Source organism: Micromesistius poutassou (genome assembly GCF_964030765.1).
Source record: "Micromesistius poutassou genome assembly, chromosome: 10".
NCBI lineage: Eukaryota > Metazoa > Chordata > Actinopteri > Gadiformes > Gadidae > Micromesistius > Micromesistius poutassou.
In genome coordinates, this window is record NC_140280.1 from 8,140,042 (window position 1) to 8,162,460 (window position 22,419).

Genomic DNA, 22,419 nt, shown 5'->3' on the forward strand with positions numbered 1-22,419 from the left:
TTCAGGTTGAAGGAGAAAGGAAGGATGGAAGGTGTTCTATGAAGCATTCGTGTTGGACTCTTAAGTCGGCATGTTGAAGTAATATACCCGGGGGCGGCTAGGGCGCCGATGCCGGGCGCGTCCCGCTCCGGAGGTGCCTGTTCGGACCGTTATCTGGGGAACGAGGCGGGGCTGGGCCCCGCGCTCCACGCTGGGTACCGGGAGCCGCTCCGCGTCTCCAGGGGCGGGTCGTACGGCCCGCTCTTGCGCCACGACCGGCTGTCCTGGGAGGGGGGGGCGTAGCTGTACTCTACTGGGGGGGGCAGGTAGATCTGCCGGGGGTCGCTCGGCTTGGACCCGCACACCATGCAGACCATGGCCCCGCCCACCAGCAGCAGGACCCCCGCGGCCAGGCCGATGTAGATGGAGGTGCCCACGTCCCGCTTCAGGGAGGTCACCACCAGCGGGTCGTTGCTCACGTAGGCGGTCAGCGCCGCCGACCAGATGACCGCCACCAGACACAGGACCCCCGCGACCACACACAGGAGACCCCCCAGCAAGGCGGCCTGGGACCAGCGGGACCAGGAGAACCAGGCAGACGGACAGGGAGACCCTCAGACAGTCAGTCAGATGGATAGCCAGACAGACAGATACTGTAGGGCAGACAGACAGACAGCCAGACAGACACTGTATTGCAGACAGACAGACAGACAGACAGATAGACAGTCAGACAGACAGACAGTGTAGTGCAGACAGACAGACAGGTCCTGACCTTGTTCTGGGAGGACCGTGTGTCAGACTGACGGGTGGCGTAATAGTCGTCGGGCGGAGCGCTGCTGCAGTTGGCCACGCCCCCTCCCACGATGGCGATGATGAAGCCGATGAGGCCCAGGATGATGGACAGCAGCGTGAGGGCCCGCCCCGCCTGCAGGTCGGTGGTGTAGGTGATGCCCGACGGTTTCTTACACTGCATCTGGCCCGTGGACTGGACCACACAGGCCAGCCACAGGCCGTCCCAGACCTGGAGGGAGGGTTTGAGACATGGATGATGAGGTGGTGTTGGAGCCACTCGGTTGGTCCAGCGTGAAGCATGTGCTCTGTGACAATACGACACTGCCGAGTGTCGTATTGTCACACTGTTGTACACAGAGCACTTTGTACACTGCCGGGTACAAAGTGACAAATACTTCTCCTACTTCTACCGAGGCAGTGGTTGAACCGCACATCTGAACGCATAACAGAGTTGCTAAAAAATAAAATAGAAAATACATGTGAAAATATTAATTGTTACTACGTACCGTTTGTGCCGACACAATATTTGCACCCACATTAGATGATTCTCGCCACATGGGCAGTCCCGTCGCCAGACACACTCCCAGGATCCCAACAAAGACCAGCGCCAGACCCCCTATCAGTCTGCCTTGTCCTCCCATCCCAACTAAATCCTCTTTGCCCCTGGAAAGGTTTTCCAAAAACTGTTTTCTGAAAAAGAAAAAACTGCCGCAAATAGGGAGTCGACTTATTTATACTTATTGCTTAAAAAAGCCTCCTTATCACTTATCGTTATCTTTAAAAGAATGGTGTGTTGTTTGGTTGGTAGAGACACGTGAAGTGAAGGTGCTTCTCCCCTCGTAGCCTACTGCTCTGAAGAAGCCAAAATAACCTGGATGCGTGGATCATGTGTTTGTGCTCTGTGTAAATATACATAGGGACTCTTCTTGATCAGGTTCTTCTGCTTATAATGTGTATTGAGACGGGCCGTGAACAAACCACCATCCTATTTGTTTTTTCATTTTGCTAAATGGACAACCGTACTTGCGTGAAGCAAAGCAGCAAAGTGGCATTGCGTTGTTCACGGTGTCTACAAAGGGAAGACTGTCAGGACAAAGACACCAAATAAAATGAGAAAGTACATTGATTTATTTTCTTGCAAAATAATAAAAAAACTATTAATAACATTCAATCATACATCGTACATTTCAAACATTACAAACTCTGTTGAAAGTGGGCAACATAATGTTTATCATTCAGTATATCACGTCATGGAGACAATTCAGAGCTTAAACAATGTGGTCTTTATCTCAATTCCATTTAAGCGCGCAGCCTGGTTGAGCCTGAATATCTACCCCTGCTACGTATACACACATGAACCACGCACCCTGGTTGAGTCTCGCTATCCACCCCTGCTAAATATATATACACTAAACATGAACCAAGCAGCCTGGGTGAGCCTAGCCATCTACCCCTGCTACATATATACACACTAAACATGAACCATGTGGCTCTATCTCCTCAGTATCTATAGGTGCTGCACAGCATTCCTCCGCCAATCACGAGCAGCACTCCGGAGGCCCATCCCACGTAGATGGACGCCCCCAGCTCGCCCCTCCTCTCCTGGGTGGCCAGGGGGTTGTAGAAGCCTGTGATGATGCTGTAGGCCGACCAGCTGACAGGAATGAGGCAAAGGACCCCCGCCGCCATGAACACGGCGCCGCCCGCGATGCCCACGCTGCTCTTCGTGCGGCCGTCGTCGCGGAGGAAGTTGGTGAAGCGGGCTCCCGCCACCGTGAGTCCGATGGCCGCTGCGCTGACGGCGATGGAGACGCAGACCAGCGCCCGCGACGCCTGCAGGTTCTGGGGCAGGGCCAGCAGGGAGTCGTAGGCCTTGCACTGGGAGTGACCCGTGCTCTGGATCACGCAGTTCATCCACAGGCCCTCCCAGAAGACCTGCGCCGTGATGATGTTGGCGCCCACGAACGCCGTCACCTTCCACATGGGCAGGCCGCAGATCACAATGGTTCCCAAAAATCCGAGGAGGGCCAGGAGGAGGGCGACCTCCTGGTTTCCCATGGTAGCAGCAGCAGGGGGGGGGGGGGGGTTTTCCTCTCAGAGCTGTCGAGCTTCAGAGAGCCGCTCCGCCAGACGAGGCCCGGTCAGTCACAAGTGGACCGTCAGAACCAGCATTCCTTCTCCTACTGGATGGAAACAGGAAGCTGAACTAAGTCGGCTCTGTGTGTGTGTGAGCTCCGCTCAGTGTGAACGTAGGGCTCAGCTCACTTCAGTCACAAGGAAGACCAAAACAGGGGCGGGGACACTGCTAGTTTAAAGATCAGATTACCTGCTTGTCCTGATTCCTTAGATTTGAACGAGAGGGCAGGTGAGCTGTTGCCATGGAGACGATGTCTGAAAAGCCGCTTTGTTTTGCCCAGAAAGCAGTGATTTAGCTTGGACATTGAGAGTCCCACCATTTCAGAACAAGGGATGTCTCCTATAGAACATTATCCTTCAACTGGTGAATTACATTACAAGGATGCATGTTCCATTAGCATTTCAGCAAGCCCCAAGGGCTTCAGACCATTAGTCTGTGGCTCCAGGTTGGCCAGCAACAACCCATTTAAAGTGTAAATGTCACCGTGACAACATTTCTTGTAAGGATTCCAAATGAAAGTACTCCCTGGCCTCCTATAAAAATAGTGCAATTGGTTAAACTGTCCAAACTACCATGTTTAGTCCCCCTTCTATGTGCAAACCCCAGTCTATGCATTTCTACATGGGCAAGACAGACAAGTATCACATGATGCAAAGGGTAAAGTTTTCTACCAATTCCAAGTCAGAGATGCAAAGCAGTAACCTCCTCACATGTACATAGTGCAGCTTTAGTGAACTAGTGGGTCAGCGCTAGTAATAGTAGTTTTGTTTGCAAATAAGTTGCAACTCACAAGCATGTCTGAGGAAAAAGCCCAACACATTTAAACAAAGTTTAGAGAAGATGTACGATTTTCATAAAATTTAATGAAGCAATAAACATAATATTAAAACAAAATAAAATCATAATTAAAAAATTAGGTTTTTTTTCAAACTACAAAATGCAACTTAAAAGATTCATGCAGCAGGACGCGTCTCAGACCCCAACAGGACGCTCTCCTCTCAGACGTAGGCCCCACCACTGGTGGCCGAGCTCGGTGCAGAGTACTTGGCTGAGTAGCCATGCTCCTTGTGCTTCTTGCACTGGCAGCAGAGCAGAGCGCCGCCGATCAGGAGGAGCCCAGCGGAGCCCCAGCCGATGAAGAGGGACGCTCCCAGCTCCCGCTTCTGGCCGCTCATCAGGATGGGGTTGTAGAAGTTGCGGATGATCTCGTTGGCGGACCACGACACGGGGATGAGGCACAGGACGCCGGCCACGATGAAAAAGACACCCGCCACGATGGCTACCTTGATCTTGGCCGCCTCGTCTTCGATGCAGTTTGTGCACTGGCCCCCGGCGGTGGCCAGCAGGAGCCCCATGACGGCCACCAGGATGGAGAGGATCACCAGGGCGCGGGCCGCCTGGAGGTCGGCGGGCAGGTTCAGCATGGAGTTGTAGATCTTGCACTGCAACTGGCCCGTGCTCTGCTGCACGCAGGTCATCCACAGGCCCTCCCAGTAGGTCTGGGCCGTGACGATGTTGCTGCCGATGAACGCAGACACCTTCCACATGGGGAGGGCACAGGTGACGATGTCCCCAATGAAGCCCACGGCGGCCAGGAAGATGCCAAAGATCTGGAGACCTGCAGATACCATGATGTCACTCAATTCAGTTTTTGGTGAGCTTGTTGCTGTTGCACCTCCAAAACTCACCTTGATTTAACAACTAGCTCACCTGTGTATTTATACCGTTGTTTTGGCTGGGATAGCTTCTGATTGTTTGTTGGATGATTGATTAATTGAACGCACCTGTTGTGCTCAACTGGCACCCTGCAGGTCCTGGGGCAGGGCCAGCAGGGAGTCATTGGCATTGCACTGGGAGTGACCTGTGCTCTGGATCATGAACTACCCATATAAGGTCTAAATGTCAAATTTCACCTCAGACTATTTTTGGATGCCAAATGAAAGCACCCCATGGCCGCCTAAAATAGTGCAATTGGTTAAAACTGGCCAACTACCATGTTTAGTCCCCCTTCTATGTGCAAACCCCAGTCTACCTCAGGCATTTCTACATGGAAGGGACAAGTCTCGCTTGATGCAAAGGTTCAAGTTTTCTACCAATGCCGAAATCAGTGAAGCAAGAAACCTAGTCACATATACATGCGTGTTCGAGATGCCTCGTACACCACCCACAAGTTTAAAAGTGGGTAATCTCCCAGCTTTCTTGCGGCATTTCACTGAGGCATGCCCCCTTATCTCTGGATACTGAGAGTCTAAGTTAAGTGAGGTTGACCATAGGACTCTAAGCAAAGTTGGCTGCGCCCATGAGATGCATTTTCTTTGTACCATGGTTGTTTAAATCTCAATTTTAAAATGCTCTTACAAACTTGATTACATTGCTGCTTTAATCTGGTCACCAATATATGCATTGCAGTCTGTGCAATACAACATAAAGTTCTGTTTCAGATGGTTTGCTAAAGAGGCTAATGAATGTTCTGCCGACTCATGTAGCAATGCCTACAAATACAAACAGGAATGCTACAAGCCAAGAAAATTATGTCACAAGAGCAACTCGTGCAGTGGGTGTACGATGCACCTGGAACACACCAATAACGCTCAGTGCAGTTTTAACTTGTGGGTTAGAGAATAAATTAGTTTGATCCCACAGGCATATCTGAGGAAGAAGCCAAAAGCATTTAAACAAAGTTTAGAGACAAGATGTTAAGAGTTCATAAAATTTAATGAAGCAATAAACATAAAATACTTTAAAACAATAAAATCATAAGTTAAAAATGGCCAGAGTTTTTCCAAACTACAAAATGCCACAGATTCATGCAGCAGGACGCTGACGTCTCAGTCCCCAACAGGACGCTCTCCTCTCAGACGTAGGCCCCACCACTGGCAGCCGAGCGCGGTGCAGAGTACTTGGCTGAGTAGCCATGCTCCTTGTGCTTCTTGCACTGGCAGCAGAGCAGAGCGCCGCCGATCAGGAGGAGCCCAGCGGAGCCCCAGCCGATGAAGAGGGACGCACCCAGCTCCCGCTTCTGGCCACTCATCAGGATGGGGTTGTAGAAGTTGCGGATGATCTCGTTGGCGGACCACGACACGGGGATGAGGCACAGGACGCCGGCCACGATGAAAAAGACACCCGCCACGATGGCTACCTTGATCTTGGCCGCCTCGTCTTCGATGCAGTTGGTGCACTGGCCCCCGGCGGTGGCCAGCAGGAGCCCCATGACGGCCACCAGGAGGGAGACGATCACCAGGGCACGGGCCGCCTGGAGGTCGGCAGGCAGGTTCAGCATGGAGTTGTAGATCTTGCACTGCAACTGGCCCGTGCTCTGCCGCACACAGGTCATCCACAGGCCCTCCCAGTAGGTCTGGGCCGTGACGATGTTGCTGCCGATGAACGCAGACACCTTCCACATGGGGAGGGCACAGGTGACGATGTCCCCAATGAAGCCCACGGCGGCAAGGAAGATGCCAAAGACCTGGAGACCTGCAGATACCATGATGTCACTCAATTTGGTTTTTGGAGAGCAGGTAAATACTGCTTCACTGCCAAAACTTGCCTTGATTTAGCATTTGGCTCACCTGTGTATTTTATACCCGTTGCTTTGGCTGGGATAGCTTCTGATTGGTTGTTGGATGATTGATTCATTGAAAGCACCTGTGGTATTTAGAAGAATTTGATTAGAAGGATATAGAAGCTACATCAGAGTTCAAACACTTCACATTTCACTCCCATGGCCACTTCACATTCCCTCCAATGTTGATTGATAGACACACCCTCTTTCCTGAGCACCCACTCAAGTCCGGAGGATCTGTTCCTCTGATGTGATCCTACATATGCAGCTGAGGCAGAAGCTCTTCTTCTTTCTCATGCAGACCTTTGCTAAGAACCTACCTGCACTTGAGCTTCTTCTAGTTTGTCAGTCTTTTATGTTGTTATTTAGTTGTGACTTTTATTTACTGACTTAATTAATTCATCTGATGGGACATTTGACATTTATAATTGCTGAATTCTTGATTCAGTAATTGGTATAATTATAATAATTATATAGTGCTGGGTTTAGATATATTATATTATTGTGCTGGGTTGAGATGTCTAGGGAAAGCGCTGGAATCTTTAACATGCAAATGGTTTGCATGTTGCACTACTTTACTGTGCTGTAGGAGATATTTCAACAGGTTAAAACTGAATAAAACAAAGTTCAGTACGTCTCTCCACCCTGAAGTGTTTTATGTCTATCCATGTGATTGACAAGCAAGCTGGATTACCCAAAACCAATCACAGAAGAGATTCCTGATTGGATAAAAATGAGCTGGGTGCGAACTATAATAGAAATTGGCTCAGCTTGAGATTGCTTTTCTCTCCGCCAATTTCACCCACTGAGAGCTGATGGGTGGCTAAGCCATTTCTAACAACTGACATTAAAATATTAGCTCTCAAATCTTACCCAATTTTTTTAAAGTGATTTAAATTAGTCAGAATTGCACTGAAACATACTGCAGAAGGTCGCTGGTCACATCATGTGAAGAGTAAGACCTGAGATGGTAAAGAGACACCAGCGGTCCTCCTAACGATCACAACGTGACACGAGACAATGTGAACATCCTCATTAAATCACCCTGTTGTCCCTTCACAGGAGAAGGTGGTTGGAGGGAAGAGGCACGTGGGGGATGGGGGTGGAACCAGTGTCGGTAGACACTGTTAAATGTTGACCCATGTGATGTAACTGTGTCCTGAACCAACAAAGGGTTCTTTCATGCCTCCCTGGTAACCATGTCAGCAGGCCAGGCTCCTCATGGTCTGTAGCTGGGGTGGCCCAGTAAATCTCCACCGGGGCTAAAGCCCACCCATGGGTGGCGGGGTCCCTAGTGGGGGGGCTCTCTCCCGTTATAAAGCCCCTCTCTCTCTGTGGGAGCCCCATCTCCTTGGCATTGGTTGAGTTGGTTTCCAGTCTGCGGAGGATCCCCGGCCAGCCATGGCGTCAATGGGGCTGCAGCTTGTGGGCGTGGGGCTGGCGGTGCTCGGGTGGCTGGGCACCGTCACCATCTGCCTGCTGCCCATGTGGAAGGTGTCGGCCTTCGTCGGCAACAACATCATCACGGCCCAGACCATCTGGGAGGGCCTGTGGATGAGCTGCGCGGTGCAGAGCACGGGCCAGATGCAGTGCAAGATCTACGACTCCCTGCTGGCACTGCCCGCGGACCTCCAGGCGGCAAGGGCCATGGTGGTCATCGCCATCCTGCTCTCACTGCTGGCCGTCCTGCTGTCCGTGGTGGGGGGGGAGTGCACCACGTGCGTGGGCGACCCGGCCGCCAAGGCCAGGGTGGGCCTAGCGGCGGGGGGGCTGTTTGTGCTGAGCGGGGCCCTGTGCTTGGGCACGGTGTGTTGGCCCACCAACACCATCATCAAGGACTTCTACAACCCCATGGTGCCCGACGCCCAGAGGAGAGAGCTGGGGGCCTGCCTGTACGTGGGCTGGGGGGCATCGGGGCTCCTCCTGGTGGGGGGGGTGCTGCTCTGCTGCCGCTGCCCCTGCGGAGGAGACCCCTACCAAGGACGGAAATACGCCCCGCCCAAGTCCACCGTCCCAGGGAAGGAATTTGTGTGACCTCACAAGTCTGGGACTCCTGTGCTACTGCAAAGTAAACTTTCATTTTATTTTTTACTTGGAGCAATGTTTTGATTTGTCGACACACTTAAAACGGAATTACTGTACAACCGTTGTGTTTTTATTTTATGTGCACTGTACTGCTATGTATGTTATGGGCTAAATGAAATGTTGAGCAGCAAACTAGTCCACTTGTTTTCCAACTGCAGACCTAGCGAAAATGTTTTCTAACTTCCTGCCAACTTCATTATTATGTTTGCTGTATATGTAGATCTAACCTGACTTTTTATCAGATGAATGGACTTCTTTATACTGGGTTTTTCACTTGATTATTGTTTTACTAATGTATTTGTATACCGCATCAAAATTAAATAAGAGCTTTGTCAAATGTCTAGATGTCTAGCCTAAGGGTGATCTGTTATTTTCCCTTGTCTTTAAAAATAAAATAAATAATAAATATCCACGCTGTCAATATGTGCAGCCATCACTTGGCAATATTTCTCCCAGCATGCAGCAGAATAGTTCTGGCTCTAAGACCCAGAGTGTGCATGGAGCCCCTAACGCTCTGGGGGCCAGGGGGACGGGGGGCCCAGCTGAACCAACAACACGTTAATGTGGGAGCGTTGGAGAGAGAATCTAAGAAACAGTATAGAAAACAAAGAATTTTTCCACAAATTGTAATTCTTTAATTGTGTCTTAAAAGGATAGAAGAATAAAACATTAAATAATTTGATAAAATTAAACCTTCTTTTAAAAAGCAATGTACTTACAAAATGAAGAACATTGAAGCCCCGTAGAGGCTCTGTTATTAATGTTACATGTTATTAATACAGATCATACACTATTCTCATGTGTCTACCGGCTTTCACAACATGCAAAACATATGATGGAAAAATAAAGACGTGCATCAATAGGAATCAAATTAAATATACACATTTCAAGCACCTGTAGCTTGGATTGATTGTTAAGATATTTCAAATACACTTAGCGTACACTGATCAAGTCCTAGTCATTTCTATTCTAGTATTCCCTCAAATTTTTTCCCACAGGACTGGTGCGAACATGACCCACATCCTGTCCTCACCGTGAGAGACTCACACATAGTCCCTGTTCGCTGAGGCTGACCTGGGGGGGGCAAACTTGGCCGCCGTGTAGGGCCGGTTCTCCTTCGGGGGGCAGTTGTTACACAGCAGCCCCCCTCCCAGCAGAAGCAACCCTGCGGACCCCCAGCCCAGGTAGAGCGAGGCCCCGAGCTCCCGGCGCTGGGCAGCGTTCACCAGGGGGTTGTAGAAGTCCCGGATGATGGTGTGTGCCGACCACGACACGGGGATGAGCACCAGAAAGGCGGAGATGAGGAAAATCACCCCCGAGACGACGCAGGCTTTGGCCTTGGCCGTCGGGTCCTCCATGCAGTTGGTGCACTTCCCGCCCATGATGGCGGTGAGCGCCCCGAACACGCCCACCACCACCGAGACGATCACCATGGCGCGTGCCGCCTGCAGGTCCGAGCTCAGCGCCAGCATGGAGTCGTAGATCTTGCACTGCATCTGGCCCGTGCTCTGGACCACGCACGTCATCCACAGGCCCTCCCAGATGGTCTGCGCCGTCACGATGTTGGCTCCCACGAAGGCGGTGACCCTCCACATGGGCATGGCGCAGGTGGCGATGGTGCCCACCCAGCCCACGAAGGCCAGGAGCACCCCCATCAGCTGGAGGCCCTGGGACGCCATGGTTACCTGCCGGGGAGCACGCTGCGTCTCAAAAAGAGGTGGAGGAGGAGGAGGAGCACGTCCACGACTTTGCTTGAGAATTTGAGGAGAGTTGAAGTGAATGAAACTCGGCTGTATGGCGGTTATGCAGGTGCACGCAATGGAGATGGAGCCTCTGGTGTTCCACTTGGACTGCGGTCTGAGGTCTGGCTCTGGCTGCGTAGGTGTGCTGGGAGGGAACCTTCCTGATCTCTTATAGGATGAACTTTCAGGGTGGAGTTTCTGTGCTCCCAAACAAAAGTGGAAAGCCGACACTGGAACCCCCCAGCTTTGTGCGCTGCGCTCCTTCATTGTTCACACGTTTGGTTTCTTCAAGCACCGTTCACAGAGCCCAGGACAATGCTTTAGTTCTCCCACCTGGGCAAATTCCGGCCAACACACACACACACACACACACACACACACACACACACACACACACAGACACACACACAGACACACACACACACACACACACACACACACACAAGCACACACACAAATAAATGCATGCACGAGCATACAAGCACACAAACACACACACACACACACACACACAAATAAATGCATGCACGAGCATACAAGCACACAAACACACACACACACACACACACACACACACACACACACACACACACAAGCACACACACAAATAAATGCATGCACGAGCACACAAGCACACAAACACACACACACACACACACACACACACACACACACACACACTCATGAAAACACACACACACACACACACACACACACACACACACACAATAACTCTTATTACTGAGGTTCTCTGCAATATGTTGTATATTGTTGTATATATAAGTAAATCTTTAGAAAAAAATAACTCTTCACCTAATAGCATTTTGTCCCCATACAAGACAAGGTTATCTTCTGCAAGAACCGGCGTTCAATGCTTCACAAGGTGCCAAGGTGATCGAGAGCTTTTCCCGCTCATTTACGTTATTAAAATGAACAGCAGAGGGCACTGTGCTGTTTAATGTCTTGTTATTCTTTCCATAAAAGGCGTTGCACCTGTCTCTTCAACAGGTGCAATGGTTGACTTTGCACGTCAGTATGAAAACTTAAAAAAAATCAAGCTTGTCTATCAATTCATTTTTCAGAAGAAACGTCTTGTTGTTTTATTTAGTTAAAAGTGAATAACATGTGTAAAAATAGAACAACAACAACATATCATATTGTTGCAACATCATAACACGTAACTGTAATTTAAACCAAATTAACAAATGAAAAGAAAACATTTTCAAAGTTTGTTCAATGTAAAGTTTGAACAAAGACTGGTTTTCAACTAGCCACTTAGTCTTTGTTCTGCCACACCTAGAACTGATCGACAGGAACATGAAAGAAAAGAAAATGGATGCTTGCGGAAGGCATACACAGACTTCTTTCAAAATGGTGGCTTCCTCCATGTGAAAATAGCAGAATTATTCAATGTGATCATAGTAAAACAATGTCGTGATTTGTGATTTGTGCCAAAAAGAAATGCATCAAGAAAGTCTACATTATACAAATGTAAACCAATCTTTAGGGCGTTATAGTGAAAAAGCATTTACAAATAAATGACTTAATCATAAACACAGGACAAGAGTATTATATTTGTAAACAAAATATTTATTCTGATGCAGTGTTTCAGAAAAGAAAAAACAGTCTTAATCCAGGTCCAAACAAACTGGTTTGACAGACAGGGTGTAGTTTGGTCTGAACACCAAGACCTGCATTCAACCTCCATACGCTTTAACATTTCAACAGCACCCTTAACCGTGTAGAAAAACCACTTTAATATGCTGGCCCCTGGTCAGACACAGTCTTTAATATACAGGCCCCCTCTCAGACACAGTCTTTAATATGCTGGCCCCCTCTCAGACACAGTCCTCATCTTCATCATATGCCTTCCTCCTCTCTCCTGCCGCCCCTCTCAGACATAGTCCTTACTTGCTTTCCCCGACTCTGCCTCAGAGCTGGCCGCCTTGTATCTGGCCGCGTACGGGCTGTCGTCCTTGGGACAGTTGGCGCAGAGCAGCCCTCCTCCGATCAGCAGGAGTCCCGCCGCCCCCCAGCCGATGTACAGAGAGGCCCCCAGCTCCCGCTTCTGGGGCCCACTGAAGATGGGGTTGTAGAAGTTCTGGATGATGGTGTTGGCCGTCCAGCACACGGGCACCAGCACCAGCACCCCCGCTACCAGGAACATGACGCCGGCTGCGATGCCGACCTTTGCCTTGGAGGACTTGTCCTCTATACAGTTGGTGCACTTGCCTCCGGCCACCGCCAGCAGGATGGCCACCACACCCACCACGATGGACACGATGGTAAGGGCGCGTGCCGCCTGCAGGTCTGAGCTCAGCGCCAGCAGGGAGTCGTACACCTTGCACTGCATCTGGCCCGTGCTCTGCACCACGCAGTTCATCCAGATGCCCTCCCAGGTGGTCTGCGCTGTGATGATGTTGCTGCCGACGAAGGCGCTCACCTTCCACATGGGCAGAGCGCACACCACGATGGTGCCGATCCAGCCCAGGACGGCCAGCGCCGCGCCCAGCATCTGCAGCCCCGAGGACACCATGTCGGATCAGGGGTGGAGGGTTTGAAGTCCTTCTGGATGGGGATGGGAGGCTGGTACAGGCTTGACTTTGGTCGACGGCTGTAAACGGTGCTGTACCTGTTGATCTTCCTGCTGTTGTCTCTGTGACGTAAAGCCAACTGTGTTCTTTGTCCCTTGTACCGTGGTGGAGAGAGAGAGAGAGAGAGAGCTTGTCAACCAGTCCAATGAGAGATGAGGAGCGGAGGACTGGTACATATGATGTCCTTTGTCACAGGTGGGGGAGGTCCATGGAGGGTAAAAGCTCAGAAGCGGCCTGACCGGCTCTACAGGTTCACCCTCCCCATCCCACACACACACACAGGAACCCGATACACACCCACACACAACACTCCCTCCCGCCATGACGTCAGCCAGCCACACACTTTCTGGTTTGACCATAACACCCTGGAGTATAAGACCCAACGTCATGTTGTGTTATTATACTCCAGGGTGGTTTAACCAAGACACAACATTGAAAATAGAAAGCTAAAATAAAAGAAAATAAAAAGCTAGAAAATAATTGAATTGGGATGGTTCTGGCATTTTAAATTAAACATTCAAGTCATACAATGCAATGAAAACAATCAAATGGTCATCCAATCGGCTATCAGTATTTGTTGTGGAACCCTTCACTCCTGGATGGACTCCCACGCAAACAGCCTGAGGGCTGGCGGACTGCAGCTCCGCCCGGAGGGACTGAGTCTTACACAACCTCTGTGACATCACAACAGGTCCCTTTGAAGTAGATTCTTGTGTTAGGTGACACACACACACACACACATGACTCATGACCAATGATATATACATTGTTAGTTGAATCATGCCCTGATACGTGAGATATAACCAGCTGACTTGAAGGTTTCTCTTCCGTTCCACCGATACTACTGGGCCCTGAAAGCTATTTAAACGATGTATCACATGTTGTTACGTCAGCACCACATCTTATCTTTCTATCTGTTTTCACACGACCGTGTGTGTGTTTAAGGTTGAAACATCATACATGTCTCAACTTTACCTTCAGAATTACACCTGCACTCTGGAGGTTTCCAGTAGCTATCTGAAGAGTTGACCAGAATAGAACCATGAGATGTTCTCTGGATACGTTGACTTGTTGTGTGTGTTTTATTCCTGAGAAATTTGTTCAGATATAAGTCAGAGCCGCAGTAGAAGAGGTACATAGAGCAGACCAGACACTAATCCGACCCTGGGGGCTATGGGGGGTTCTGGGACACACAGCTTGCCATGGTTGTGTCTGATTGGCTAACATTTGTGCAAAGGGACTCGTCATTAGTCAACTGATAAGCTAAATTGAGCAGATCGATATAAGAAGCCTACGACAAATCAGCTGCCAGGAACTTCTCTTGACACACATTTCGACCAATGACATTGGTTGAAATCTATGCCCAGAGCATTGGCAAATATTTTGGCCAATCAGACCCCACGTGTAAAGATTCCATGCTGTTGAAACTGTGTAGAATGCTAATTCTTATGAAAAGAGCTTCCTTTTCAAACCTTCTGCCTCCCCCAGTGTGGACTGGCCTTGCTGTGGTTATTATCAACATGCAAAATCAACACAATGCAATCAGCATCAACCAAATAAGGCTGTGTTTCCTGTGTTATCTTTATGTCTGTTTGTCTACATTTGTCTACTTATCAAAGTTGTACCTAGATAAAGTATGTCGCCCAACAGAACCGTATCAGACAGCTGAAGTTGATCTTATTAATTGTAGATAATACAAGATTGCAACATGGGGAAAGTCAACAATCTACATAAACTACGGCTATCAGGCTAGGTAGACACAGGTGAGACAGTTTCACACAGGTGAGACAGGTACACAGGTGAGACAGGTACACACAGGTGAGACAGGTACAATACAACCTATCATCTCAGCACTTTCTATTTGTTCCTGTTCACTGATTATGCAGACTGCTCTGATGACCAACTAAGATTACCACCAGTACCAGTTAAATCAATTGAAGATCTTTCAAACGCTGTCTCTCAGTGTCATGAGGTAAATATGTTGAGTGTGTGTCTATGAAGGCTGGTTGAAGCAGCCTCACCTGGCCGGGTCAGACAGGTAGACTCTGAGGCTGCTCACCTGTGTACATTCAGCAATCAATTGGCAGGTTAGACCAGTGATCACCACACACTCAGGGAGATGTCCTGCATAGCAGAATGAAACCGGAAACCGGTTTCCAACCCCACCACCCTGCGTCCTGGTCTGGATGAGCCCAGTAAGCCGCACAGGTGGTGTGTGGCAGGGTCATTGCTACACATACATTCTAGAATGATGAGCTTTATTTATCGTAACTTTAAAGTCATAAAGAACAAAGGATGAACCACACCAGTGAATATTCTAGACACTGGTGTACATAATATTTTCTGTTAAATGTAAATGTACATTGAGAAGCAGACATGATGTGTTCCTGGAGCTGCTCAGTGGCAGACTGAAGGCATCCTGTTGGTGATCAGCCAGGCTCCTCCCCTGTTTCCCAGGGCTGATGGAGGCTCCTCCCCTCGTTCCCCAGGGCTGATGGAGGCTCCTCCCCTCGTTCCCCAGGGCTGATGGAGGCTCCTCCCCTGTTTCCCAGGGCTGATGGAGGCTCCTCCCCTCGTTCCCCAGGGCTGATGGAGGCTCCTCCCCTGTTCCCCAGGGGTGATGGAGGCTCCTCCCCTTGTTCCCCAGGGCTGATGGAGGCTCCTCCCCTGTTCCCCAGGGCTGATGGAGGCTCCTCCCCTCGTTCCCCAGGGCTGATGGAGGCTCCTCCCCTGTTCCCCAGGGCTGATGGAGGCTCCTCCCCTGTTCCCCAGGGGTGATGGAGGCTCCTCCCCTGTTCCCCAGGGGTGATGGAGGCTCCTCCCCTCGTTCCCCAGGGCTGATGGAGGCTCCTCCCCTGTTCCCCAGGGCATGATGTTAAGAATGTCCCAGCAGACGACCGAGGATCGGGCTTTGTGTTTGTGCATGTGTGTGTGTGTAATTTTGTGTGCATATACGTGTGTGTGTGTGTGTGTGTGTGTGTGTGAGTGCGTATGTCTATGGACTTTTGTGTGCATATATGTGTGGGTGTGTGTGTGTGTGTGTGTTTGGATGTGTTTTTCTTAATACGTACATACCATGATGTTTTGATTCTAATTGTTCACAAAGTGGTGGAGTATGACCTTGCCAGTTCATTGCTTATGCATGGCGTGATCCTCCGAGCCGTGGGCCTGCATCAGTATGCTCCTCACACTGCCCTCCCAGCACACTGCCCTCCCAGCACTTTCCCACGGAGAGAGGAGCTCTGGAACTGGCTCATCACTCTGTGATCAACAGCCTTTTCACCGCAGCCTTTTCAAGTGTCCATAAATGTCCTCAAAAGACCAGAGATTAGGGAGGCCTCCCAGTCCCAGAGTGCCCCCTGCCCCCTGCCTGGTCATACTGGGGACTGCTGGTCACATTGGGGACTGCTGGTCATACTGGTGTGCTATGAACTGGAGGACTTCTGGTCATACTGGTATGGTATGAACTGGAGGACTGCTGGTCGTACTGGTATGATATGAACTGGAGGACTGCTGGTCGTACTGGTGTGATATGAACTGGAGGACTGCTGGTCATACTGGTATAATATGAACTGGAGGACTGCTGGTCATACTGGTATGATATGAACTGGAGGACTGCTGGTCATACTGGTATGATATGAACTGGGGTTAGTTTCCGGCGTGTTGTGTGACGTGAGGGAGTTCCCAGAAACATGGAGACATCTCTTGTTCCCTCTAAGCGTCTGGCTTCATGGCCCAGGGGACCGGGTTAGAGACAAAGACAGAGAGGGATATTAATATGTGTTTGTGAAATGGCAACCTGACATTCTGGTTCAGGAGATGTTGTTGGGATCCATGTTGGACCGGTTGAGGCAGTCCGCAAAACATAAAAAAAAATAACAGTGCCTTTGTAGAACAACAGATTCATTCTATCGGGAACACAGCACCTCACCAGAAATAGAGGGAATAGAGGGAATGTAGACTATTTGCAGTTTGAGTGTATATGATTATATATATGAGTATCTATGTGTGTGTGTGTGTGTGTGTGTGTGCGAATGCGTGTGCATGTGCATATGTGTGTGTGTGTGTGTGTGTGTGTGTGTGTGTGTCTGTGCGTGTGTGTGTGCGTGTGCGTGTGTGTGTGTTTTTACAGGAAGAAGCATCATTAACTAGAATGGTGGCTCACCGGTTCCTAAGCATGCAGAACAAACTGATTGAATGTGTTTAGGAATTGTATTTCTCTCCTCTTACCTCATACATATGAGAATATTTATGAGGTTTGTCTATAATAAAAAGGAGGTAACACTCAAAAGGCTGTTGGAATACACATCCACAGTCTTTATTGATCAAAGCAATATTGTATTATTACTTAGATTATATCATATTTGCTTATGCCAAGTGATATTTAGGTTCACATAAGCTAAATTAGAAATATTGAATGATACCCTTTTTATTATCAACTTAAAACCAAAACTAATCGTGTGGAAGTAGCATTTATTAAGTATAGTTAATCAGGGTTGTGTTATGTAAATTATAATAAAAAATAATTTGATGTCTGTATTAACAGTAGATAGGGAAGTGGTTTCGGAACATTATTATATATTTTAATTTTTTTTTTTTTTTCTGGACTAAAGAGCATCTCTCTAAAGAGCTCTGGACTAAAGAGCATCTCTCGGTCTCTGGACTGAGCATCTCTCTTAAGAGCTTAGGACTAGAGAGCATCTCTCTAAAGAGCTCAGGACTAGAGAGCATCTCTCTAAAGAGTTTTGACTCCCCATCTCTTTACGCCAAACAGCAGTATGTTGCAGCCCACCACCATGTGGGAAATCACATCCAAACCTGTTGGCCATTTCCCCACAGGCCAGGAGAGATCAGACAGCACCAATCGAACACCAGACACGGCAAGCTGGTTGGTCTGACTTTTCCGCCACAATCAGAGCCGTAAGGCATAGAATAAGGAAGTGCGTCATTGTTTCAGGAAATAAATTAACTTGTTAAGGTTTCCACATTAAATCGTAAACCTTGACATCCATATAAATACATATACAGGTATATACAGGTATATACAGGTATATATATATATATATATGTATATATATACAAATAAGTATTACATTATAATTTCCTTCAGTGGCCCACCGTGGTCGTCTGTCCCAGGTTTAGTCGGTGGTTCAAAGTCCCCCTGGGTGAGATGGACCATGTGACGCAACAAGCTTGGTCGGCTCCAGAATCCAGACAGCTACTCCAGAACAGACAACGTAGAACCACTCATATGTGATATGAAACCCTAAACATAGAATGTGTGGTCTTTATGTAGGTATAGAAATGAAAGTATAACAAATCAATGTTCACTTTGCACTTTCATTTTTTCTTTTTCTTTTGATTTCATGTTACTATTTTTGTTTTACATTTTTAAAATTAATTTCCGAGCACTTCACATTCTGTTACCATGACCAAATCATTTCAGCTAACTGGTAATCATTTACAGAGTCAGGGTATCTTGTATCTTGCATTTCCGCCATGGCACTATCATGATTATATTAATCCTATATTATAAATTCTGTATCCCGATCTTAATAGAAAACATTACAAATATTTTCTAGTCCTATAATGTATTTCACTGGATATTATGTTCACATGCATGAGCTATAACAGTATGCCATGTTATATTACCGTCATTTTTTAATGTTTGATTTGAAACAATGAAAAATAAGTGGTTTCGACAAAATCTGTCAAATCTGGGCTAGCGTAAATAACATACAAGGCAATAAGGCATATCAGGCCATATTTAGCGATGCATATTGTAAATACACTGGATATGTGGAAAGAGGAAGCTGATGAAGATGGAAGAAGTTATCTCCGGTCACAACCTTATGTACACAAAGTGCCTGCTGCCCAACATACCTCCAGCCTAGTTCCACTCACATTCAGATAAAGTCACTCATCAACCACGTACACGACCTGCCATGGCCACTCATTACCCATTAACCACCATAAAGGGGCCACCCGTAGGACATAGGACAGGAGGAGTCGTCTTGGTTTGAAAATACACACACCGTTTCTTTGTGTTTTTTTTTATTTTTGTAATAAGTCCAAGTGGGTAAGTAGAGCGTAGGCTAGCTCTGCTCGACTCTGATTGGTCTGGATTCATGAGTGACGTGGCTGGGGGCGACGGTTTGTAATAAAAAGTGTATCGATAAGAATCCGAACAGCTTTACTACATAACAGTATAACACTGATTCACTACACGTCCAGGGTGGAGAGATACTGAGTGGAGAGAGACCGAGAGAGACCGTGAGAGACAGAGAGCGACTGAGAGAGACAGAGAGAGACCGAGAGAGACAGAGAGAGACTGAGAGACACCAAGGGATCACACTCTGAGATGTCAATTATTTTCCTCTTGATCAACAGGCAGAGTTGCTCAGAGTTTTAGCAGAGGAATCCTCCTCAGGAAGAAGAGGCTAAAAGCTTGAGTAAAGCTTTGGAAAGTTAATGCCCAAACGAGGAACAGACAACAACAACTAAAAGAAGCAACACAGCACAGAAACATCTCGAGAAAGACGACCAAGAGAGTACTCATCGTCCACGAGAAGATTTCGGAACAGCAAAAGATACTTTCGGTTTGTGTGTGCGTGTCTCCGGGTGAAGAATGGCCTCCTTTGCGCTGGAGCTGGTTGGGGTGCTGCTGTCCGTGCTGGGGCTGCTGCTCGGCGTGACCAGCTGCGCTGTGCCCATGTGGCGCGTGTCCGCCTTCATCGGCGCCAACATCATCACGGCCCAGGTGTACTGGGAGGGCCTGTGGATGAGCTGCGTGGTGCAGAGCACGGGCCAGATGCAGTGCAAGATGTACGATTCCATGCTGGCGCTGCCCACAGACCTGCAGGCGGCGAGGGCCCTCTCCGTCATGTCCATCGTGGCCGGCGTGGTGGGGCTGCTCATTGCCACGGTGGGAGCCAAGTGCACCAATTGCATTGTGGATGAAGGGGCGAAGGCCCGGGCCATGATGGCGTCCGGCGGCACCTTCCTGCTGGCCGCTCTGGCCCAGCTGGTGCCCGCATCCTGGTCGGCCCACAGCATTGTGCAGGAGTTCTACAGCCCCCTGGTGCCCAGCAGCCAGAAGATGGAGATTGGGGCGGCGCTGTACCTGGGCTGGGCCGCCGCCGCCCTGCTGGCGGTGGGGGGGTCCATCCTGTGTGCCAGCTGCCCTCCCCGGCAGGAGAAGACCCAGAGGTACTTCACCCCCGCCCAGAGTGGCATGGCGTACTCGGCCGCGCCCAGGTCCGTGGCTCACAGCTCCTACCCCAGGAAGGACTATGTGTAGGACCCTCTCGTCTGGAACAACTAGAAGAACATTGTGTATATACAGCATTGTAGCTCTATATATATATATATATTAGAAATAACATAATGTATATACCGCATATGTGGTTTATCTATAGCTCTATATATATTGAGTAGATATAATATAATGTGTATATATATTGGTTATCCATAGCTCTATATATATTGAGTAGATATAATATAATGTGTATATATATTGGTTATCCATAGCTCTATATATATTGAGTAGATATAATATGATGTGTATATATATATATGTTGTTTATCTATAGCTCTTTGTGTATTGAGTAGATATTACATAATGTGTATACAGCATTGTTTATCTTTAGCTCTATATATATTGAGTAGATATAATATAATGTGTGTATATATATATTGTTTATATATATATCTATTTGTATATTGAGTAGATATAATATAATGTGTATATATATATATATATATATATATATTTGTATATTGAGTAGATATAATATAATGTGTATATATATTGTTTATCTATAGCTCTGTTTTTTTTTAATACTCAGCTACTTACCCTGTAATCCACTTTGGAACAATTGTGTATGTATGAGAGAAAATGGGTTGGGGTTTAAGGGTTAATTCATGTCCTAAATTCTGATAAAAAAATATGAATAAGACTGGGATAGATAGTAGCGATGTTTTGCTCTGTAAGCTGTGGGTCATCATGTAATGGTTTGTAAAGTACAAATTCATGCTGTAATATATTTATTAAAGTATTTTAGTTTCTTGGGAAGTTGGTTCTAAATGTTTCTTATCCATCACTATGGTAACATATGAGTCGATTCTCTGGGTGGTTCATAGTTCACAGAGCATCGGCCGTGTCATGCTGTGCTTGTTGAGTCATTTTATTGGTGGTTATAGCTCCTTAGCAGCTATGTAAATATAGTTAGAGGAAGGAATGAGACACTCATTGGAAGGGAAAGACAAACATATATAAATTGAGCATGGTTAATTATCTTTGTAAAGGATCTCAAAAACAGATCAAAAAGAATTGTGTTAATCTGTTAAATACACAAAGTCAGATGCATAATGTAATGACTAGGAGAAGATATGAGAGAAGAGAAATTACTGTATTGGAAATGTATATATAAAATATGTAGTGCACAGCTTATGTGGACAAGGAAAGGTAATTTAATATATAAATACTTTACTTTTAGAAATACTGAAAACAGTAGGGTTTGGAAATTAAATGATTTCATAATTAATGGGCTTCTTTCTTTACAGAGAACAATATACCATACATACCAATTCAATTGGTTGTACAACACTACATGGTCAGTATCTGGCAACATCATAATGGTGAATTGAGTCATTCTTTGAAGGTGAAAACATAAAACCATTTATTGCCCTTTGTGAGCAGAATGAATTTACCCTAAACCTTTCTGTACGAGTAGGTTTCTTTGTGGAATTTTTACAAGCCATATAAAGACATTTAAACACAGTGTATAAGGTTGTTTTGGGGTCAGCCATTGGAGTGCTCTTTCACTGCACCAACACTGGGCTATGACCACACAGAAACTGACACAGTATTTCCCGCTTTCACTTCACCAACACTGGGCTATGACCAGGGGCGTAGCACCAAATTCTGGGCCCTATATACAAGAAGTCCCGATGGGCCCCCACCCCCCCACCTGCTCTTGCTTTGGGTTGTCTCTGTTCGTTTTAGCAACGATAAGAATGGGGTTTCATCTTGTGTGTTTAAACGTTTGTGCTCACCTTTCTTAGAAAATAAGTTAGTCAGAACCTGACTTCCTCAATTTTGTCTTCCTTCCCTGTCTTTCTTCACCTTTCTCTTCTGAGACTTCAATTTATTTAACTGTGGCTGTGACATATTGTCGCATGACATTTAGTTATCTTATTAAACTATTTGAGCAACAACCAAAAATTACAACAACAAAAAAAAAAGCTATTTTTTTCAAATTTCCCATGGGCCCCCCTCTGCCTTGGGCCCCCCCAAGCCTGTCCCACTTACACCCACAGTCCGTCGGCCCTGGCTATGACCACACAGAAACAGAAACAGACAAAAACAGTGTCCCTCTTTCCTTCTCAGCTTTTCCTTCTGAGGGCCCTGGGAATAGTTAACACAACAACGGTAACCAGGAAGAACCTTAAAAACACCCCAACTCACTACCTCTATTTGTGTTTGTATATATATATATTTATATATATGAAGGCCTCTGTAAGTGT

The 22,419-nt window shown here is 47.5% G+C and overlaps 4 protein-coding genes and 3 pseudogenes across 7 annotated transcripts; 2 read left to right on the top strand and 5 right to left on the bottom strand.

Annotated features, from left to right (window-relative positions):
- Positions 1 to 149: 149 nt before the first annotated feature.
- Positions 150 to 1,412, bottom strand: LOC311354098 (claudin-4-like; the record flags this gene model as incomplete). Its single annotated transcript, XM_084473894.1, has 3 exons — positions 150 to 545; positions 752 to 1,000; positions 1,278 to 1,412. The coding sequence occupies 3 exons, from the start codon at positions 1,410 to 1,412 to the stop codon at positions 150 to 152; spliced, it is 780 nt and encodes a 259-aa protein (XP_084330020.1).
- An 859-nt stretch (positions 1,413 to 2,271) lies between these two features.
- Positions 2,272 to 2,829, bottom strand: LOC311353918 (claudin-like protein ZF-A89 pseudogene; annotated as a pseudogene). The gene has a single exon. The product of its transcript is annotated as a claudin-like protein ZF-A89 pseudogene (transcript).
- Positions 2,830 to 3,906: 1,077 nt separating this feature from the next.
- On the bottom strand, positions 3,907 to 4,539 carry LOC311354023 (claudin-like protein ZF-A89; the record flags this gene model as incomplete). The annotated part of the gene is made up of 1 exon (XM_084473813.1): positions 3,907 to 4,539. The coding sequence occupies one exon, from the start codon at positions 4,537 to 4,539 to the stop codon at positions 3,907 to 3,909; it is 633 nt and encodes a 210-aa protein (XP_084329939.1).
- A 1,223-nt stretch (positions 4,540 to 5,762) lies between these two features.
- LOC311353919 (uncharacterized protein) lies at positions 5,763 to 12,833 on the bottom strand (the record flags this gene model as incomplete). Its single annotated transcript, XM_084473713.1, has 5 exons — positions 5,763 to 6,402; positions 7,394 to 7,463; positions 7,867 to 8,018; positions 8,100 to 8,311; positions 12,198 to 12,833. The coding sequence occupies 5 exons, from the start codon at positions 12,831 to 12,833 to the stop codon at positions 5,763 to 5,765; spliced, it is 1,710 nt and encodes a 569-aa protein (XP_084329839.1).
- Positions 7,872 to 8,504, top strand: LOC311354653 (claudin-4 pseudogene; annotated as a pseudogene). Its single transcript has one exon. The product of its transcript is annotated as a claudin-4 pseudogene (transcript).
- LOC311354652 (claudin-4-like) lies at positions 9,599 to 10,234 on the bottom strand (the record flags this gene model as incomplete). Its single annotated transcript, XM_084474472.1, has 1 exon — positions 9,599 to 10,234. One exon carries the CDS (start codon positions 10,232 to 10,234, stop codon positions 9,599 to 9,601), a length of 636 nt encoding a protein of 211 aa, XP_084330598.1.
- Positions 12,834 to 19,519: 6,686 nt separating the features above from the next.
- LOC311354009 (claudin-4 pseudogene) lies at positions 19,520 to 20,191 on the top strand (annotated as a pseudogene). Its single transcript has one exon. The product of its transcript is annotated as a claudin-4 pseudogene (transcript).
- The last annotated feature ends 2,228 nt before the right edge of the window (positions 20,192 to 22,419 follow it).